The 21264-nt window shown below is 53.0% G+C and overlaps 1 protein-coding gene across 7 annotated transcripts in view; it reads left to right on the top strand.

The window, feature by feature from the left end:
- Positions 1–21264, top strand: part of LTBP2 (latent transforming growth factor beta binding protein 2) — a 143554-nt gene that overhangs the window by 119035 nt on the left and 3255 nt on the right. For all 7 annotated transcript variants that reach the window (XM_039533759.1, XM_039533760.1, XM_039533754.1 and 4 more), the window contains 16 exons: positions 211–333; positions 634–759; positions 1405–1530; positions 7126–7248; positions 7555–7680; positions 7925–8047; positions 8439–8570; positions 10212–10337; positions 11074–11217; positions 11734–11925; positions 12061–12144; positions 16630–16758; positions 18149–18289; positions 19384–19551; positions 20346–20633; positions 20884–21033. In XM_039533759.1, the coding sequence (XP_039389693.1) occupies positions 211–333; positions 634–759; positions 1405–1530; positions 7126–7248; positions 7555–7680; positions 7925–8047; positions 8439–8570; positions 10212–10337; positions 11074–11217; positions 11734–11925; positions 12061–12144; positions 16630–16758; positions 18149–18289; positions 19384–19551; positions 20346–20633; positions 20884–21033 (2301 nt within the window). The remainder of the gene's footprint in view (positions 1–210; positions 334–633; positions 760–1404; positions 1531–7125; positions 7249–7554; positions 7681–7924; positions 8048–8438; positions 8571–10211; positions 10338–11073; positions 11218–11733; positions 11926–12060; positions 12145–16629; positions 16759–18148; positions 18290–19383; positions 19552–20345; positions 20634–20883; positions 21034–21264) is intronic.

Below are 21264 nucleotides of genomic sequence, written 5' to 3' on the forward strand. Positions count from 1 at the left end.
CAATTCCAGCCCTAGCCAAGCACTCCCGGAGCTTTAATGTGCCACACAAGCCTTCTGGGCAGGTGCTGGCTGTGGGAAATGGCAGGCAGGAAAGGCTAGTGTGTGTAACCTGAGTACCATGCCCTGCAGGATTGGGTTGTAGGGAGATCCCTGGGGATTTCAGAGCACCCCTGTTCCTGGATTGATGGGCCCCTTTGCTGTGTCTTGCAGATGACAATGAGTGCTTCACCGTGGGAACCTGTGCTCATGGACTGTGCATCAACCTGGCTGGTTCCTTCAGGTGTTCCTGCTACCATGGCTATGAGGTGACAGCAGATGAGAAGAGCTGCCAAGGTATCCTATCCTCTACCAGATGCTTTTGGACCTAGTCCAACTCCTAGTGATGTCTGAGGCATTGTTTCCATTGAGCCTGGAGCATTCCTGAGTGCATGGCCTGGCTGCCTGTACCTCCCTGCCCCAACCAGGGTAGCTAGGTCCTGAGATCCTGTGGGGATACCCCCTCTCCCTCCTTATCTATTATTGATCTATTCCCCTCAATGCACCTGGCTCTGAGAGGAAGCCCCGCCCCTCCTGTGCTCAGACTTGGCCCCTCCTCCCTGTCCAGCTCTCACTCTGGTTTGTGGGTTTATTTAGATATCGATGAGTGTGCGACCCACAACGCCTGCCCCATGGGACTCTGTATCAACGCCGAGGGCTCCTTCTCCTGTGCAGCCTGTGGTGCTGGATACACCGTGTCCAGAGATGGCAGCATGTGTGAAGGTATCTCCTGTGGACTGGTGAGATGTGTGGGTGCCAGGGAGACTGGATACCATGGGAGGACGTGCTTGCAGTTAGGAGAAGGCCATTGGTGGTGTCTGGGGCTGGATCTCTAGCTGTGGCTGCAGAATCTCGCAATGTGCATGTCACTCGGGTCACTGGGCATCCCCCAGCCCAGCTGAGGCAAAGCTGCTAGCTTGTGGCACAACATTTGCAGGCTGCAGTTGTAATCAGTGACCCTAAGGCTGAGTCTCTGGCCCTGGGTCTACATCACTGGTGACCTGAGCTGAGCCACTCTTCCTGCAGCAACTCCAAGCTGAGCTCCCTGCACTCGGGAGAGCTTCTGGGGAACGGCCCCCTGAATCCCAATGAGACCCACTTGGAGAGCAAAGGGCCTGCCTAGGAAACCCGCTTCAGCGGTTTAGCTTTTGCAGAGCAATAGAGAGCTAGAGGGGGTTTCCAGGGGAGGTCAGTGGGGGCCTGCAGGTGTTCAGAGAGGGACCACTGCAGCTTTGGAAAGGAGTCTGTGAGAGTCAGAGCTAATCCCCCAGCTGGCTGTGAGTACCTGGTGGGCAGGGGAACGGGGGAGCAGAGTAGGTGTGCCCTGTCCTTCATCCCAGCTGGAGTTCCAGTCTCTGCTCTCCCCAGATATCGATGAATGCAGCTCACCCACTGCCTGCCCCTTGGGAATCTGTACCAACACGGACGGCTCCTTTGCCTGCCAAGCCTGCGATGCTGGCTATATGCTCTCCTCCGACAGACTCACCTGTGAAGGTAAATCGCCCGGACTGCTCTCTGCCTCTGCTGGGAGCTGTGTCTGCAAGTCAGGCAGTAATAAGTGTGTCTGTAGTGTCAGACTTGGAAGCCAATGGTCCTGCTCCTGATTGGGTCACACCCCTGGTTGGTTCACGCCCCTGGTCAGGTCAGCTTAGCCCTGCACATTGGCAGCACATCGTGTTTGGAGGGGTAGGGGGTATCTGAAGGGAAACGATCAGCTCTGGGAAGGGGTACCCAGCTCATTAATGAGATTCTCAGCTGATACTAATTTAGGGGGAGCTGCAAGCCCCAGTGAGGATAGCATAATACAAAGAGTCCTAGAGAGACCAGAAACACAGGCAGGGAATAGCAGAATGGGATTCTGTTCAGAACAACATGGCTAATATGTCTGGAGAAAACAACCCCGAGCCTAGGTCGTCAGTGGGAGGGGGAAGGCTTGGAATCCGGAATGGCTGAGAAAGGCATGGGACAGTAAATTAGGAATTTCGGATGCAATGTGGAAGCAAACAGGGCCCCTTTGGGCTGCAGGCACAGAGCTATCGTGTCTCTGACAAGGGGGAATAGCCAGGTCCTACTTTGTGCAGCGCTGGTGTATTTATTGTGGGCACCTTTTTATCAGAAAGATATTGGCAAATCAGAGGGAGTTCAGAGAAGACCAGCCAAGGTGATCAGGGGGCTGAGTTATAGGTAAGGCTACGATTATGTCACAGAGGTCGTGGAAGTCACGGAATCCGTGACATTGGGGCACCGTAGCAGCCCAGCCACTGTTGGCAGTAGGGGCCCTCCTGCAGCAGCCAGCTCAGCTCTCTGCCCCTGCGGGTGGTGGGGCCCCCCCATAGCTCCCAGCCCTGCAGATCCCTGGGGGATCCCCCCAGCTCCCAGCCACTAGGCAGGGGTGGGAGGCCACAGCTCCCAGCCACCGCAGCAGGACAGGCTGCTGGACCCTCCTCCCTCCCCATTTTGTCAGGGATAATTTTAGTAAAAGTCAGGGACAGGTCATGGGCAAAAAACAAAAATTCACAGAATCGGTGACTTGTCCCTGACTTTTACTAAAAATATCCATGACACAGTGGTAGCCTTAACTGTAGGGAAGTGTGAAATGAGTAAAACCTGTGGCTAAGCCTCAACTCCGGAGACAGGGGGACCTGGGAGGAGTTTATAAATGTCTGCCGGGTATAAACTGCAAGGCAGAGAGGAATTGTGTAGGCCTGTGGTGCAAGGGTTAAAAGCAAAACAAAACAAAAATAGGCAGAGGGTTAACAAGACACGGGCAAGCCAGTGAAAGAGGGAAAGCTGGCAAAAGGGTGATGAAGTAATAAAGGCCCCAGTTCAACAAAGCTTTGAAGCACAGACTTAACTTCAAGTGGTGGTATTGAAGTCACCAGGACCGCTCTCTGTCTCAGGGTACGTCCACACTGCAAGCGCTACAGCAGCACGGGTGGGTTTCTATTGCTGTAGTAGCTGGGCGGTAGCAGTACGCCCTGAGCAGCATTATTAGTTCTACTGAAGTTTTAGGTGCAGGCTATGTGAGCGCCCTGAGAGTGCTTTGCTAAATAGGGATATGGTTACTCATGTGCTTAACGGTAAACATGTGGATAAGTGTTAGCAATGTTATTGGCAATAATAATAACCAATAAAAGTAATAAGGGCGTTAGACTAGATGACCCTTGCGGTTGCGGTCACTTCTAACCCTATGGTTCTATGAATCAGGAGGCCTGGGATGAAATTGTGGAAGGGAAAGCGAACGCTGGGCCTCAGCACAAACTCCTGCACAGCGAGATCTGTCAGACTGCAGCAGACCTTGTGGAACAGAACTCGAGACTTCCCTAGTGACTGCTAAACCCGTGGTTGTTAATTGTTCCGTTCCCTAGGCCCTGTCGTAACTTGTGTGTGAGTTTTTTTTCAAGTGTAACTCTGTCGTGGGTACGTGAAATTGTGGTGTAGAACATGAGTTTATGTTGCTAAGTTACACAGGAGGGGCAGAGCCACTGGTGAGGTGTGCAGAGACTCCTGCCAACCGGTCCTCTATACCCAGCTGCACCAGCGTGGGTTCTGGATCAGCCACATATTCTGCAGGAAAACTGCCTTAGGAGTGTGACTGAGAGAATTTAAGGTTATTTGTTTCTCCCACTCACCCAGCTGTACAGGCCTCAGAGGAGAAGAAAAAATAGAACTAATATTGTTTAGACCCCCCCATGAAAATGACCTAAAACGGAATTTCTGTATCTCCTAATGCCTGATACCCTGCATTGGGGATACCCTCCCCCAGCACCTTTCTGCTGGTATCAGGGTCACCTTTCGGACCCAAGATATTGGACCTTAAATCTGTCTCTGGCCCAGTGCCTGTCATGGGTCTTCAGCAGGGATATTTTTGGAGAGAAATCCCACATTTGAGGGCAAAGAAGGAAACATCTTTGTGGCAGGTTTTGTTGTTTGTTATGTGAAGCAGTTCAGATGGCTGCAATGGTGGAGAAGGGCCCTTTGGAGATCGATCAGCGGGCAGAGTGCAGATGTAGTCCAAGGTGCTTGATAAAGACCCCCTGGTGATGAGCATGACATGAAAAACTAGTAAGGGAGAACTGTAGCTTCTCTCATGGCTGGGCAGTGGAGCACCTGGGAACCACCAGCATACAGATGGTAAATAAACCAACTAACAGGGGGTCTTCCCGGCTGTTTGTTTGGGGTAAAACTCATGGGCAGAGGCACAGTGCGTCTGGTGGTTCCTCCTGGAGAGGGAGAAGGCGTCTCGGCCACTTTTCTTCTTCCTCTAGGTTTACAGCTGGGTCTGAGGCACACACAGGAAATGAGGTAAAGTTTCCATGCTCCTGATGGGATGGAAGGATTGCACATTTCGTTCCGTTTGCGGGCTAGTCATGTGACTCCCTCTTTAGATGGGTCTTTCCCGGCGTGTCACTTCCCTGTGCTTGCTGCTAGAGCAGCTGGGGGAGAGAGCACTGAGGGAATGTTATCAAGTGTTTGGTGACTGAACCCAGGAGAAACTGTTCCAGTCTTCCTCTGCTGGATTGGTGACCATGGCTCTAGATTTTGGGTTTTGTGTGTGAAGAACAATAAGGGTTTTGGGATGGCTCACAACAAATGAACTAGGGCATGGATAGTCTGCCAGGGAACTGATGGAAGCTAGGGATGTTTTAGAACTGAGTGTGGTAGGAGTAATCTTGCCCTAAGGCATAAATGAATGGTGCCCTGTTGTGTACACCGTGCACTTGGCACTTAGCAGAGGCATAGTCCCTGCTCTGCCCTGAGGAGCTTTCAGGCTCAATGTTTCCACCTCTAACTTCTGTGATGGTAACAGGCAGAGCAAGGGATGTGGGGAATGTTGTTGGTGCCCTCTGCAGCCCGCAGGCTGGTACTGATGGGGAATCAGTCCTCTTACTCATGTGCTTTCTCACAGTCAGAAAAGCTGCACTCGGGGGCACCGGGCCCTGCCTGGCAGGCTCAGGGGACTGAAAATGTAGCAGAAATGTTGTTTCCTTCTGAGGACCCGGAGCATCACACCTCCCCTGGATGGACCAGTGGAAGGGTGGGAGTAAGGAGCTTTCACTGCCCTGTGGGAGGGTGGAGAGCTGCTTCCTGCATGCATTAGCTGAGCTGAGTCGTGCTCCAAAAGAGGCAGATGAATGGGACAGTCCAGGGTGACAGAGCCAGGTGAGGCCGAGGCTACATCTGGCTCTCTACGGTGGACACGGTCATGCTGGGAGATGGAAGCCCATTTCCCTTAGTGTTACCTGCACACTCTAGGGCACCCCACCTTTACTCTTCTGTGGGCTTCAGGCGTAGCCCAGTTAATTTAGGCACCCCACCCTTACCCAGCTCCTAGGGCTCAGGGCCTAATTTTCTGTGGGTTTGCAGCACCATTTACCAGTGAAAGAGCCTTACACAGTAATATTCTTAACCTCTGTTTATTAACAGTTATCAAAACAGAATACACACGCTAAGCATACAGTGCTCCCAATAAGGACGACAAACTTTTCCTGGTGGCCAGTCAGGATCAGGTCGCCCGCAGCTCCTCCAGCTTCTGTGTGGTGTGATTGGCAGGGTGTTTTAAGTCTGGCAGCTCTGATCTTGGGCTGTGTCCTGGAGTTGGTTCCAAAGAACTTCCTTTTGGACCCCAGTTTATATAGTTAAACTTGAGTCCTGCTTAGCTGTACCTTAACCCAGTGGCTCTCAACCTTTCCAGGCTACTGTTCCCCTTTCAGGAGTCTGATTTGTCTTGCGTACCCCAAGTTTCACCTCACTTAAAAACTACTTGCTTACAAAATCAGACATAAAAATACAAAAATGTCTCAGCACACTTACTGAAAAATTGCTGACTTTCTCATTTTGACCGTATAATTATAAAATAAATCAATTGGAATATAAATATTGTACTTGCATTTCAGCGTGATACGTGAGCCTTGACTGAAGCCCAAGCCCCGCCGCCCAGGGCTGAAGCATGTAATTTAGCTTTGTGTGGCCCCCTGTGGCATGGGCCCTGGGCAAATGCCCTGCTTGCCGCCCCCAATGCTGGCCCTGCACTTGCAACCCCCCTAAGCCCATCCCTTGACCCCCCTGGGGGCTACAACCCCCAGATTGAGAAACACTGATCTAGATGAGTTGAGTACCCCCTGGAAGACTTCTGAGTATGCCCAGGGGTACATGTACCCCTGGTTCAGAACCACTGTCTTAAACAATCATTTTAAACTAAAGTACTACAAAATAATTCTTTGACCAATCCTAACATGTTGTGAAATAATTCTTTAACCAATCATACCCCACCACCTTAATCGATTTCAATCTTGCAAAACTAGTTATGGACCAGACAGAAACAATCAAAGAACCAGACAGAAACCATGCAGATAAACAATAGAGAAGTAGGGACCATAAAGGCAAAACAATAAAGTATAAATTTCACAATCACAAAAGTGATCCCTTGCCAGACAGAATGCTGTCAAGCAAAGTTTTCTTTAAACATCTTAAAATCTGCCTCAGACCTTACATTAGTGTCATCCCATCCCTCCTCCTTACACACCCACACACCCGTACCATCACCCAAAGAGTTCTCCTCCCTCCTTAGAGCTTACACTCTGCAGGTAATAGCAGGTTGTTGGCCTGTCCCCCAGCCATATCTTAGCCCAAAGGAACAGATTTAGTTCCTTCAACCTTTCATTATTAATGAAACTCTTAAAGCTAGGGGAGGGCCAGGAGATTTTAAGGGATGGCTGAGGAGGATGAGGGTGGGGTGTTTCCACAGCCAGGAGAGAATGAGGGGTGCCTGTCGGGGAAGGGTTAGGCAGCCAGGAGAGTGGGTCAGATGGGGTGTTTGGGGGTGTTGGGGCATTTCACTGACATACACTCTTGTGCCGTTAGCATGATCCTTGATCCTTCCGTGTAGGCAGCCTCAGGATCGCACTGTGGGCTGACAGCCAGGGGCTCTGCACTCAGCAGGCAGGAAGGTCTCTGAACACTAACCTGCCTGTGGCTGTCAGAGGCCTGAATTGCTGCTGCCCTTGGCCTCTGTTTGTTTGTGGCAGTTGCTCATTGCTCACACGCGCTGGCCCTGACTCTTAATCCTGTGCCTCTCTGCCTGGGCAGATATTGATGAGTGTGAAGACCCCACCGTTAGCTGCCTTGGAGGGGAGTGCCTGAACACACCAGGCTCCTACGTCTGCCACTGCCGCCCTGGATTTGAGCTGCTCAACGGCACTGTGTGTGAAGGTACGAGCCCCATTCCCCTTTGGACCCCACCATGGAGTCTGGGGCATCTGCTGGGAATTCCCATTTCTACCCATGCATGGGGATTGCAATGCAGCCTGGGACGACCAGCCTGTGGAGCGCTGCCCCAGAGCATTAACCAAATAGGAGGTCACCACTGATGCACTCCCTGTACCTGCGATGAGAGGGCTGGATGGGACCTTAAACCCTCCCAGGGCCTGCCCTGTGCGGGCTGGGGGAGCGGGGAGGGGCCCTCCTGCCATCTGCCCCCAGCCGATTGTGTGGAGCTAACTCATGTTTCCCTTGCAGACATGAATGAGTGCCTGGGCAGTGAGATCTGCAGCCCCAATGGCGAGTGTCTGAACAGCCACGGATCCTATTTCTGTATTTGTGCTCCTGGCTTCTCAAATGCAGCTGGGGGAGTCAGCTGTCAAGGTGAGGGACTGGGAGAAATGGCAGCAGCTAAATGTGCGTTGGACCCTGGCTATCGCCCTGGGCTCTCCCTTGCCCCTGACCGCCCCCTGGCTCTGCCCCTGACTATGCTCTCTCCTTTCCCTGGCTGTGGTCCCTTGTCCCCTCCACCATGGTCTCTGCCCACTGGGGATAGTATTTATTGTGCAGGGACCAGTATACACCCGTCAGACAACCTCTGTGCTGATCTTCCTCATGTCTCTTCCAGACGTGGATGAATGTGCAGACAAATCCCGGTGTTTGCGAGGCCAGTGTTTCAATACGGAGGGCTCCTACAGATGTTTGTGTGAAAATGGCTTCAGGCACTCGCAGGAGACTGATAACTGTGTAGGTAAGCGCTGGTCTTGGGGGAACACAGGGCTCTCCCCAGATCGCTGGCGTATGTATGAGGGTCTCCTTCCTCGCGCAGAGGAAACGCCTCTGCTCCAAGTACCACTGACACTCATCACTTCACTCCTGCTCCAGAGCCACGAGGCCTCTGCCCCTTCATTGGTTCTCCCACTAGCTGTGCCTTGACAAATGGCCCCAGGGCCCACAGTGGGTTTGGAGGGGGCGGGGGGGGGCTAGTATCATTAGTGGATTTGTGGGGGCAGTTGCCACAGGCCCCCAGTGTGTTGGAGGTCTGGTCCCACCAAAGCTCTCCAGTTGAGTTGTGGGGTCCCCAGTTGACTGTCCCATCTCTTTGCCCTTCTCCTTCTGTGTCCGTTGTCACCGGGTGACAGATGTGGACGAGTGTGCAGATTTCGGGGACACAGTGTGCGGCACATGGAGGTGCCAGAACACCCTGGGTTCATACCGCTGCATTATGGGCTGCCAGCCTGGCTTCCACAGGACACCGCTGGGTGACTGCATTGGTGAGTACCGCTGCATGCTCTCTTGCTGTGATCTGTGCTCTCTCCTGGTGGGCGGGGCGGGGCGGGGCTGGGGGCTGGCTGGCTCAGTTGGCATCCTGAGGATAAAGCTTGCTGCCCAAGCCAGAAGCAGGGAGGCGCCTGTGGTCGTGTCCCCAGTTAGCGATGGGGAGGAGGAAGTGCTTGGCCAGCGTAGATGTAGATAATGCTGAGTGCTTGTTTTCCTGGCTGTTTGTGTCTAGACTTCTCTCTTCTTGGCATTTGGTAACAGACGCTGCATTGTGCAGCTTTTCCTCTCAGGGAGATTCCTGGGGAGGTTACAGTCCATTCCAGGGCCAGGATTGTATTGCAGCACAGAGTCCCCCAAGAGGCAGCAGCCTGCTGGGGTTCCTGGCGGTGTCCAGGTGCCTCCCTGGGGCTGCTGGATGAGCTGTGCTCTGACAGAGGCTGGTAGTTTGGCTCTGGGGTTGGTGCATGGAGATCCCCCCTGCAGAGCCCCAGGGTTGGATTTAGGGCTCCCAGCCAAGGGCAGCATTGAAAGGTGACACTAAAAGGAATTACTGTGGCGTTAAAGAATCCCCCAAACTCTCATAAGATTGTGCGAGGGGGAGGCTTCGCCAGCCGGGGCCCAGCACAGCCGCTAACACCATAGGTTAATGCCATCTGGGCTCAGCTTCCGCTCCTTAATGTCCGGACAATGCCAAGCTGCAAACATGCAGCTTCCTCAGCTGCTATGAGGAGATCTCACACCCCATGCAGCAGTGGGAGGGATATCAGGGTGCACTGTGCACCTGCAAGGTCACATCCTCTGCCAGGCAACCCAGCCCCTGCAGCCCTGACTCCTCCCAGCTTTGGGGAGGTCTGCGGGTGTAGTTATAGGCAGGTGAGGGGTCCCAGCAAGCCCCCGATTGTGCCCGAGGGCCATAAAGCCAGGGTTTGGGTGCTTGTGGGGTCTACCTGTGCAGGGAGCAGGCTCTGCTCAGCTGCAGGCAGCGCTCTCCATGGGTCAGGGTGAGGAACTGAGGAAGGAGAAAAAGTGCAGGTCTGCCCTGATCAGCAAGCAGGTCAGGAGCAGGAGAGCACAGGTCCCTATCTGTGTTCAGGGCCCCCATATGCTCCCAAATTCTCCCATGGGCCCCTATATACCAGCCTGTAACACTTCATATTCAGCTTATTCTACCTTGTATCAACCCAAACTCCCCTATCCTTGTCAATTATCTCCATATTCTCTATACCTGCCCATGGCCCCATACCCATTTGCACTCCTCCTGTCTCCTATGCTTTCCCATATACCTCCCTATAGCCATCTATATCACCTGTCCTCCTAATTCCCCAGCTCTGCCCGCGTCCCCTGTATACTTTTTCATCCCATCTCTACCCAGTTGGAGCACTGAATTGTATTGGAGGTTGCCCTTATGGTGGCTCTTCCCCCGTGCTAAGTAGTGATCTTGCAAATTAGGGAGGGGAGCTGGGCAGGCCTGGCCCTGTGATCCTGCAGCAGCAGGGGTTGAGAGCTTTTGCTCTGGGTATTGCCTGCCCCTGATCCCCAGGGGCTGCCCCAGGTGGGGGGGCTCTGGGAGTGTGATGAGGATGGTCTGGAGAAGGGAGGTTCTGCACTGACCCAGGCCCTCCTCTCTCCTGCAGACATAGACGAATGTGCCAACGAGACGCTGTGCGGGAGCCACGCCTTCTGTGACAACACAGATGGCTCATTCCGCTGCCTCTGCGACAGTGGCTATGAGAACTTGCCCCCAGGCCAGGACTGTGTGGGTAAGAGTCACTCAGTGCTTCTGGCCCAACGCCTTCACGCTGCCTCGGTGCCTGTGCCTGTATCTGCGGCACATGGGGCCCTGCACCCTTTGTGCTGCACGGATCAGTCTGTCCACTGTGGGGGTGTCCCTTCCCGGCGGGGGATGGGAAAAATCCTTTCTCTGTGGCTCCCTCAGGATCCCTAGTAATGAAAGGTGTGCACAAGTGGGTGGGGCTATGAGCAGGGGCAGGAGGGGCAAGTGGCCACCAGGTGAGTCTCCAGGACATGGGCCCTTTTCAAGCAGATGGACACTGGGGCCCCTGGAGGTCAGAGAAGCTCACTTGGGGCATCGAAAATGGGCGAGGCCAACGCCTTCCACCAGGGAGGGGGCTGCAGGTGAACGGTGAAGGGGTCGATTATCGGGTGTTTACAGTGGAGTGTGCCTGAATCGCAGCAGTTGGAGGAGGAAGTGCCCTGTGAGATCCCACCTAGTCCATTCCGGGGGGCCAGGGCAGGATCTATTCCCAGCACTCTGTCCAGGTGAGGTTTAAATGCTCCTGGTGAAGGGGCTTCCTGCATTTCATGGATAGGGAGTCCTCTTGGTGTTCAACACTGTGCAGTCCGTCCACGGGCTCATTCCCTCCCACCACAGGCACACACTGAGACACAGCCCCTATGGGGCAAAGAGCATCCGTGACTCTGAGGACTGTCCCACTGCGGGAGGCCTCAAGCCGTTTCCTTTGCCTTGTGTCACAGACGTGAACGAGTGTGAGCTGATGGTAGCCGTGTGTGGGACCGCACTCTGTGAGAACGTGGAGGGATCATTCCTGTGCCTGTGCCTCAGTGACCATGAGGAGTACGACACGGAGGCAGGAGAGTGCCGGCCACGAGCTGGCATGGGTGAGATCTCGCTGGGGCGGGAGCTGGGTGCTAACAGGGCAGTGCCAGCCAGGAGCTGGCATGGGTGAGATCTCGCCGGGGTGGGAGCTGGGTGCTAACAGGGCAGTGCCGGCCACGAGCTGGCATGGGTGAGATCTCGCTGGGGCGGGAGCTGGGTGCTAACAGGGCAGTGCCGGCCAGGAGCTGGCATGGGTGAGATCTCGCCGGGGTGGGAGCTGGGTGCTAACAGGGCAGTGCCGGCCACGAGCTGGCATGGGTGAGATCTCGCTGGGGCGGGAGCTGGGTGCTGTCTGGGCATTGTTGACCGTGAGTGGGTGTGGGCGAGATCTCACCTGTGGGGACCTGTTCTGAAGGCTGAACAGTCGTGCCAGGGAGGCCACATTGCCAGCTCAGTTTTCATCATGGGAGATTCTGGATGTGGGGTGACCTTCCCTAGGGCTCCAGAGCTCAGGCTGGGAGCTTGGCATGTCATTGAGGATTTCTGTTGCACATCTCTTGTGTTCTGTTGTGTCTCAGGGGATCCTGAGCGGCCCATAGCACCACGTCCCGCTGGCTCAGAGCGGAAGGAGTGTTACTATCACATCAGCGACGTCCAGCTGTGTGACAGCGTCCTGGCCAAAAACACCACCAAGGAGGAGTGCTGCTGCACCGAGGGGGCTGCTTGGGGGGACAACTGTGAGACGCATCCTTGCCCTATCCTGGGCACAGGTAGGGCACCAGCCCCAGCATTCCCCTCCCCTCACACAGATCAGAGCAAATAGCGTGCTCACTGTGTCCCAACCTAATCATAATACAAATTCCTGGGTTTTTTTTCTCTCTGCCCATTTCCCTTCCTGTCTGCAGTGGAATACAGTGAGATCTGCCCGAGTGGGAAGGGCTATATTCCCGTGGAAGGGACTCTGCTCTTTGGACAGACATCATACACAGGTATCAGCACCTTTTCTTCTCTCCTCTCTGCGGGGCCTTAGCTACTAGAACAGTTGTCTGTATCCCACACAGGCTCTGAACGGGGTCATGTGGGCCTGAGAGGCCAAGTATGTTAACTGGCAGCACCTGGAGGGTAGGCCGGGCTCACTTAAAGAGGAGCTAGGAGAAGCTGTCGGTGGTTGCTATAAAGGCAGGAAATCTGACACAGAAGGGAGCTGGGCTAGAGGGAGGGAGGATTTTCTGACATCAAATGAAGTCCCTCTGGAAATTGAAGAAGAGTCTGTTAGAGAGAGAGAGAGAGAATGGTCACAAAGTACGGGGAAAAAAGAAAAGAATAGAATTAGAAGCAGGTGATGATATCAACAAAAAAGCAAAGCTGAGGAAGGAAATAAACCAAAATGCTACAATTGTAAGATCACTAGTCAAAGAACAAGATTAGGTGACGTTAAGTCTTTGAAAGTAGCTGACTGGATTAAAAAAAAGCATAGGGGATACTGTAAGAGCCAAGAGGCTGTGAGATGGGGATCTTTTAGTTGAATGTAAAAACAAAGAACAAGTGGATCTAAAAACTAAAATGCTAGGGAAAGTTAAAATAAGTTACCGGGGGTAATGTATGGCATGCCATTAGCGCTGACCAGTGATGAGAAAACCAAAAGCACAGGAGAAGATAAAATGTTAGTAAGTAAGCAACTAATTAGTAAACCGGGAGGAGAAAGCAAAGCCATCAACAGCTGTAGTGTTGAGGGATGGCTCTACCTGAGAAAGTAACGCTGGGGTTTCAGATATTCAGAACCAAGCTGTATATCCCTCTCCCCTAAGGTGTTCTAAGTGCCAATGGCATGGGCATGTCGCAAATGTTTGTCAAGGGAAAACAAAATGCAGTAACTGTGGAGGAAAGCGTTCCTATGAAACCTGTATAAGAGGGACAGGGGTCAAATATAAAAAGCAGCAAAGAGTCCTGTGGCACCTTATAGACTAACAGACGTATTGGAGCATGAGCTTTCGTGGGTGAATACCCACTTCGTCAGACGCAGCTTATGCTCCAATACATCTGTTAGTCTATAAGGTGCCACAGGACTCTTACAGATCCAGACTAACATGGCTACCCCTCTGATACAAGTCAAATGTAGTAACTGTGGTGGTAATCACAGTCCAGCATATAGAGCAGGGGTTCTCAAACTGGGGGTCGGGACCCCTCAGGGGGTCATGAGGTTATTACATGGTGGGTCACGAGCTGTCAGCCTCCACCCCAAACCCCGCTTTGCCTCCAGCATTTATAATGGTGTTAAATATATAAAGAAGTGTTTTTAATTTATAAGAGGGGGTCGCACTCAGAGGCTTGCTATGTGAAAGGGGTTTGAGAACCACTGATATAGAGGATGTATTGCAGAAAGACAAGCTACTGAGATACAAAAGACAAAAATTGTTAATAACATGCCTTATGTAGCAGCAGTAAGGAGACTCTCAAAGCATTAGGAGGAGAAGGAAGAGACAGCCCAAGAAAAGAGGAATTGCAGACACAGCCTTATTCGATAAAGACTATGATAAACACTGCAGAAGGAATAGGTGACAGTATACTCGTAGTGAAAAAAAATGATGAATTGTACATCACAAACAAGGGGAAAAATCAGAAAAAAATGAATATTGTAGCAAGGGCAGCAGAAAAATACTTATAAGTTAGCAATTTGTCAATGGACCATAGTCATGCAATTTTGAATGAGGTTAATGGTGAAACGTGACTAGTATGGAGATCTCAGTCTTTTGCTGGAATGTGCAAAATCTGATCGTACATGGTCAAGAACTAAACGAAAATATCCTGGAAATGAAAACTAAACCAGATCTCACATATATCCAGGGAACATAGTTGCTTGGAAAGTTTGCTTTTAAAATTCCAGGGTATAGTGCCTTTAGGCAAGACTGAAAACTAGGAAGAGGTTTGTACTTTCATAAGGGAAGGATTAAGCTACATAGCAGTAGAGAACGAGGAAGTAAGCCTAGAATATAATGTTGTTAAGATCCCCATGCAGAAGAGAAATATTTCTGTAAGTATTTATAAAGTCTACAACCCTTATGGGAAATCAGAAAGTTTGGAGCTACAGGATAGTTAAACTAGGAACTGAAATACAAAAAAGTCCAAAGGACAAAGGTTTTATGATAGCTGCCTTTCTAGATAGTGAGAAGTCATATGACATGCTGTGGAGGGACAGCTAGTTGTACAAAGTAGGTGCACTAGGGAAAAGGGGAAGAATGTATGGATGGATTAGAGAATTTTTGAGTAAAAGGACCATGCAGGTCAGAGTTAGGAAAGTTATGTCCAATATATACAACATTTAAAATGGCACACCTCAGGGAAGTGTTATTTGTTAAATAAGATCGGGCTGGTAAGTGCCGAGGTAGGCATTGCTCTATATTTGCAGATGACTGTGCTCAGTGGGTTAGAAGCAGGAATATTGAGGTGGCAGAAAAGGGAATCAGCAAAGAGTTATGAGAGACCTCTGACTGGGGAAATGCAGGGGCTTTCATGCTTTCCATTGCTCTTTGCGAAAAGGAAAGTTACAAAGGAATGCAAACTATATATGTATGAAGAACAAATACATAGAATTAAAAGGTTCAAATTCTTAGTGGTAACATTTGATACTAAATTACTTTGGAAAGATCTCATAACCAGCAGTTCTCAAACCATAGGGCGGTCTCCCAAGAGAGGTGCAGAAATGCATCAAGGGAGGCACAAGCTGTGTTGTTGGGGGTTTTGTTTGTTTGTTTTTTAAAGAGCTCCGGCTGTCAGCCCCGGGTGGCTGGGGCTCGTGCAGAAGGGCCATGCACACCCGGGAGGCAAGGATAAAGGGAACAGCCAGAGCCTGCTGCTTGGCTGCCCCCCACCCCTCACTGGGAGGCAGCCCTGGCTCAGGATCTCCTCCCCCAACAAATCTCTCACCTGGCCGCAGCAGGGCTCTGGCTGTCTGCCCTAGGGTGGCAGCAGCACAGAAGGATGGCACTGGGGCACTAAGTCTGCTGTGAAAAGTGATATTGACAAATACCACTTTTCACATTGCCACCCTTACTTCTGTGCTGCTGCTGGCACACCGCTGCCTTCAGAGCTGGGCGCCCAGCCAGCAGCCACTGCTCTCCACTCTGCCTTCAGAGCTGGGTTGTGGTGTATGTACTTGGGGCTGGGGGAGGTGTAAACGACTACAGACACAAAGAAGGGGGGCCTGATCAAATATGTTTGTGAACCAGTATTATAAACTGTATTAAAGGAAGAATTAATCTGCTTAAAAGTCTTGCTGGGACTAACTGGGGGGCGGATAAGAAAACGCTCCTGATGGTATACAGAGCCTTAGTCAGAACAGTTATTGACTATGGCTGCCAAGCTTTTGGGTCAGCATCAAAATCAGAACCTAAAAAATGTAATTTAATACAATCCCAGGCACTACAAACTACGTTCATTGCATTCATTACAATACCTATAAGCATGCTACAGATTGCTTCCAGTGAAATGCCATTTACACTACATATGAAACTACTGGACTGTCATTTGTGGGATTTCCTGGCCCAGGAAGGGGTGGACTGAAACCAGTACCTGGCTGGAGGGCCGAGTTACAGGAAGAGATATCACCCCAGGGCCGGAACAGCTGTGAGCAGGGGGTGCCTGATGGGGAAGGAGCTTGCTATGCCACCCCTACCCATGAGGAAGTGCTCTAGTAGTGAGTGCACTCCTCTACAGCATTGCACTGAGAAGTAACTCCCCAGGACACCTTTGGGATGGCTCTCTCTGGCCCTAAATCCAGCAGAGTCGGTGGTGGGAGGTTCTGAGACAATATTGACAAACGTGGCTTTTTTGACTGTTCAATATAGCAGGAGTGTGAATGACTCCTAGTATTAAGACTGAAATGCCCTTTCCATGAGAAGCCCCCTCTTCCCATTGCCAGTAACTCTGGCAAACTACTTCTTTCTGGGCTGATATTTCTCAGGTTTGATTCCAGCCAAGAGGCAAAGCTTTCTGGGAAGTTTCAGCAGAATCCATGCAGCCGTTTTTGAGTTCTACGTGTTTGTAAACCAGACTTCCAATCTGTAAAGATTTAGCTCTTTCTCCTCCTGGTTGCCGAGCTGGATTCCAAGCTTGTGGTTTTGGAATGTGGACTTGGCTCAAGCTCTGGCCCTTTAGCTTCACAGACTGGATTTTCAAACCAGTTAAAAATATAATTGTGGAACTTGTTTGTGTGAGGGACGACTCAGGGAATTGCATGTGCAGTGTCTGTCATGAGCCCTGGGCCCACTTTGCCCATGGTGATTCCCTGCCCCTGCTCTACCTACAGGCAATTCCCCCCCTGCCTGAGGTCAGGACCTAGCTGCTGAGCTGGTTTTCCCCAGCCTTGGCTCATGTCGACCCCTGGGATGGAAGGAGCAGGTTCTCTTCTTGCTGCAGGCCACAAGGCACGTGGCCTACGTGACTGATGCAGCCTCCTCCGCCCCCTCTCTTGGCAGATGCAGACGAATGTGAGATGTTCGGCCCTGAGATCTGTCGGAATGGGCATTGTGTGAACACAGTGCCAGGGTACAAGTGCTTCTGCCGCTCTGGCTATCTCTACGACTCCAGCCGGCTCGAGTGTGTGGGTGAGATGGCCCTTCCCCTCTGGACGGCTCCTCCCTCCCTCTGTCTGGGCCTCTGCTCCTCACTGCAGGAGACAGGCCCATTCTGTCCTTATGTGGCACCAGTGCCCTTGCTGTGTGGGTGGTGGCAGTGCTGGTGCCCGTGTTATGTGAGGTTAGCAGTGTTATGGAGCAGTGTCCTCCGGGTTCTCGTATGGGTAGGGGTTGGCAGAAGCATTCCCCAGGGCCTTTACACAGTGTGGGGGGAGGTGAGGGGGGGTAGGGGGTTGGGGGTGGCAGATGCACTGCCTGGGGCCTTTGCACAGTGTGTGTGTGAGGTGCGGGTAGGGTGACCAGGAGTCTGGTTTTCAACTGGAAAGTCCAGTCAAAAAGAGGACCTGACAGTGTCAGGCCAGTAGGGTAGCCAACTTTCTATTTGCAGAAAACCGAACACCCTTGCCCCGCTCCTGCCCTGCCCCTTCTCCTAGGCACTGCCCCTGCTCGCTCCATTCCCCCTCCCTCTATTGCTCGCGCTCTCGCTCATTTTCATCATGCTGGGGCAGGGGGTGGTGATGTTTGGGGGGGCTCAGGGCTGGGGTAGGGGCTTGAGGCGTGGGAGGGCATGAGGAGTGTGGGCTCCAGGTGGCGCTTACCTCAAGAGGGTCCTAGAAGCTATTGGCATCTCCCTCTGGCTCATAGGTGGAGGCATGGCCAGGTGGCTCTGCATGCTGCATCTGCTTCAGGCTCCACCCCGGTAGCTCCCATTGACCACAGTTTCTAGAGCTGGAGGGAGATGCCGGCAGCTTCCCAGGAGCTGGGCAGAGCTGGGCAGGCACCCTGCCTGCCCTGCTGCAGGCAGCCAACCAGACTTTTAACGGCCTGGTCAACAGTGTTGACCGAAACCAACAGGGTCCCTTTTCGACTGGGCGTTCTGGTCAAAAACTGGACGCCTGGCAACCCTACCAGTCAGATCTACTGAGCGGACACCCGAAGTCCAGTTACTGCCGACGGGGGAGGCGCTGAGTCATCACTCGCGCCTGCCCATACTCAGCTGGGGTTGCCCTCTACCTGCCTCAAGTGGCTGCAGCTCTCAACCCTGCCTCCTCTGGCGAGTCCCTCCTGACCCACGCAGGGAAAGGGGAGATAGGGGAAAGAGGAACGAACGGGGGGTGGCGCCTCAGGGGGAAGGGGCAGGGCAGGAGTGGGGCCTCAAGAGAAGAGGCGGGACAAGGGTGGGTCTTCAGGGGAAAGGGGAGGTTCTGGTATTCCTGCTGGAGTGTCCGGTTTTAAAATATTACAAGGTTGGCAACCCTAGGTGGGGGAAGAGGGTGGCAGAGGCACTCCATGGGACAAGGGTTGGGGTGGTGCCCTCGTTTGCCAGTCTAAGGGTATCTCTGCCTTCCTGTGGCTGCAGATCAAGATGAGTGTGAGAATGAAATGTCCTGCGTAAATGGCGAGTGTCTGAACACAGCCGGCTCCTTCCACTGCTTCTGCAGCCTCCCCCTGGTGCTGGATGTGACCCGCAACCGCTGCATCAACGTCTCCAACAGGGCTGGTGAGTGGGGCTGGGGGGCCTCAGGGGAGATGGGTTTGCATGCATGATCTGCAACTTCCTGGCCTGGGCCTGCAGTGCCGGCTGCACCCCAGGACCTCCATGCATGCCTCCTTGGAGTGGGAAGCATAGACATAAGGTGCAGAGTGGTGGAGTAGCCCACAGGCAAGGTGGTGCTGCACACGGGAGCAGGGGCTGTGGGGTATAGTGCCAGACTCAAGGGGGAATGTTGCATTGTCACGGAGTCCCCGGGCGATGCTCTGGAACTGCTCCCCACAAAGCCAATCAGGACTTTGGGGAGCCTCCTCTCCCTTGGAGCAGACTGTCTTCAGGGCAAGAAGCTCACACAGCTTCACCTTCCTGGGTCTGACCTTGGAGCATTCAGCATTCTTTGCCCCTCCGTGTGCTTCCCACAGCGAGTCCGCCCAGGTGGGGTCCTGGGGAAGCCAGAGTGTCCTGCATGCACCCCCACTTTGCAGTCAGATGTGACTCTTAGCCAGGCAGTAAAACAGAGGTTTATTAGATGACAGGAACACAGTCTAAAACAGAGCTTGTAGGTACAGAGAACAGGACCACTCAGCCAGGTCCATTCTGGGGCCCAGCGAGCCAGACAACCCTGTCTGCCCTCACTTCCCTTCCCCAGCCAGCTCCAAACTGAAACCCGCTCCAGCCCCTTCTTTCTGGCCTTTGTCTCTTTCCCAGGCCAGGTGGTCACCTGATCTCTTTGTTCACCTTTAGCCATCCCCTTGCAGGGGGGAAGGGCCCTGGCGATTTGTTGCCAGGAGACAGAGTGTCAGCCATTTATGCACGCTGGAGACTTAAGAAATGCATAGGGGAAACTGAGGCACCCACACAATATTCAGAGGAAACATTAAGAACAGTCCCACTTTGTCACATGCATGCAGGGATCTGTGCAGAACCTGAGGATCGCTGTATATGAGGCATGTTGTGGGAGGAGCAGTTTGCTGGCTGGGTCTGAAATTCAGTGCACGGGGTGTGAGTGCAGGGCACAGAACACTGGGCACAGCACCTTCCTAACAGATCCCAGGAGACCTAGAGGATGTCCCCATGGCATTCTTTGTTCATCTCACTAACAGAAGACCTGGATGAACATGAAATCCACCTGGACATCTGTTGGCAGAGAGTCTCCAACTACATCTGCAACCAGCCACTGCGGGGGCGACGGACCACGTACACCGAGTGCTGCTGCCGCTATGGCGAGGCCTGGAGCCAGGACTGTGCACTCTGCCCCCATAGGGCCTCTGGTGAGAATGCACAGTCACAGGAATGAGGCGACAGGTTTGCTCAGGGACTGTTGAGCCTTTGGCCTCTAGGCTCCTGCTAATCAAACCCTGCAAAGGTCAGCAGTGAGTGAAAGATCGTTGTGGGCTGTGGATGAATGGAGAGAGGGCTCTCCCTGCAGATCCCAGTGAGCAGGTGTCCACATCCCAGAAACCAGTCACACAATGTGTCGTCAAATGCCCCTTTATTAGCAGCCAAGGACTGAATGGGTCACAGGGAATGAATTCTCCTATCGCTCCTAGGGGAGTTCCCTCTGGCTCAGGGCTGAGGTGCGCTGGCAGATGTGGCCTGTGAGTCCTTTACTTGAATGTATCTGAATGATGGCACTTAGTGGCACAGCACCCCTAGTACTGCGCTGAGGCATTGGAGTTAGTACTGACTCCAAGGGGAGTCTCCACTGCTCGGTCACCCTCACTGCTCCCTGCAGCAGCTAGGTGTTCCGGAGCAGGAGGGGTTCCCCTCCAAGAGTGTACAAGGCCAAATCCTGCGTAGGTTGTAGGATCAGGGGGCTCTTTGTGGCAGGTATCCAACCCCCTTGGTCATGGTTTGGAGTGTGGGTTCCACATACCTTGAAAATCCCATAAGGACCCTGGGACCCTTGCCTGGCCTTTGCTTCTCCTGGGCTTGGCCTTTCTCTGCCCAGCCTGAGTCCATCCTTGATGCAACCCCCCACTTAGCTCATGCCTGGACAGTCAGGGGCTTACCCTCCTTCGTGCCTTAGTGCTAAGCTGCCCCTTCCCTCTCTCTCCGCCTCCAGAGGACTTTGCTCACCTGTGTAATGTGGCCAGGGGAGATACTGAGAGGGAGGCTGGACTCCAAGAAAGGCCCGGATACGAGTATGGACCAGCCCTTGAAGACTCTCATTATGGACTCTATAGCCCAGACTTAGGGCCCTATTACAATTACCTGAGTCCTGAGTATGGAGCCCCTGATGCCAGCTTCCCCCAGAGAGAACTGAGCAGTGAGGTTGGTGGCAGCACATTCCTACGCACTCCTCAGCTCCATCCAGCGCAGTCCCAGCCTCGCTACCTGCCCAGCCAAACTGGTGAGTACTGAAGAAGACCAAGAGGTGTCCTGGTGGCTTCCTCTAGGTTCAGGCTGTGCCCAGAAAGTAACCCCCCCCCACCCAATTCTCCTAAAGCCAGCCTGGACGGGGCCCCATCTGTGTTATCCAGACCAATATCCATATTTGCTGCCCCTGGCCCCTCTACGTCACCCACCTGCCAGCTGATGGTTTTCTGTTCCCCTGTGGGCATAAAGCCTCCCCCAGTGTGATGGCCCCTCTGTATCCACAGGGCACTTTGACAGCTTTGAGGGACTCCAGGCGGAGGAGTGCGGCATTCTGAATGGCTGCGAGAACGGGCGCTGCGTGCGCGTGCGGGAGGGCTACACCTGCGACTGCTTTGACGGCTTCCAGCTGGACATGACCCACATGGCCTGTGTAGGTGAGTGGCCTCAAATGGTGAGAGAAATTGCCCCACCAAGGGTAGGGGGTGGGCTAGCTGCCCTCCACCCCCACAGCTAAGATACTGGTTTTGAGGAGTGCTGGCTGAGCTCTACAGCTCCCAGTCACTTCTGCTGTGGAGCTCAGCACATGCAGCCCTCAGCCATTCCTTACCTGCTGCTGCCCCCTAGTGTCGCTGCCTGGGAATGGCAGTTGTCACTGGAGCTCATAG

This window comes from Mauremys reevesii, linkage group 4, assembly GCF_016161935.1.
Source record: "Mauremys reevesii isolate NIE-2019 linkage group 4, ASM1616193v1, whole genome shotgun sequence".
In the NCBI taxonomy this organism is placed as follows: Eukaryota; Metazoa; Chordata; order Testudines; family Geoemydidae; genus Mauremys; species Mauremys reevesii.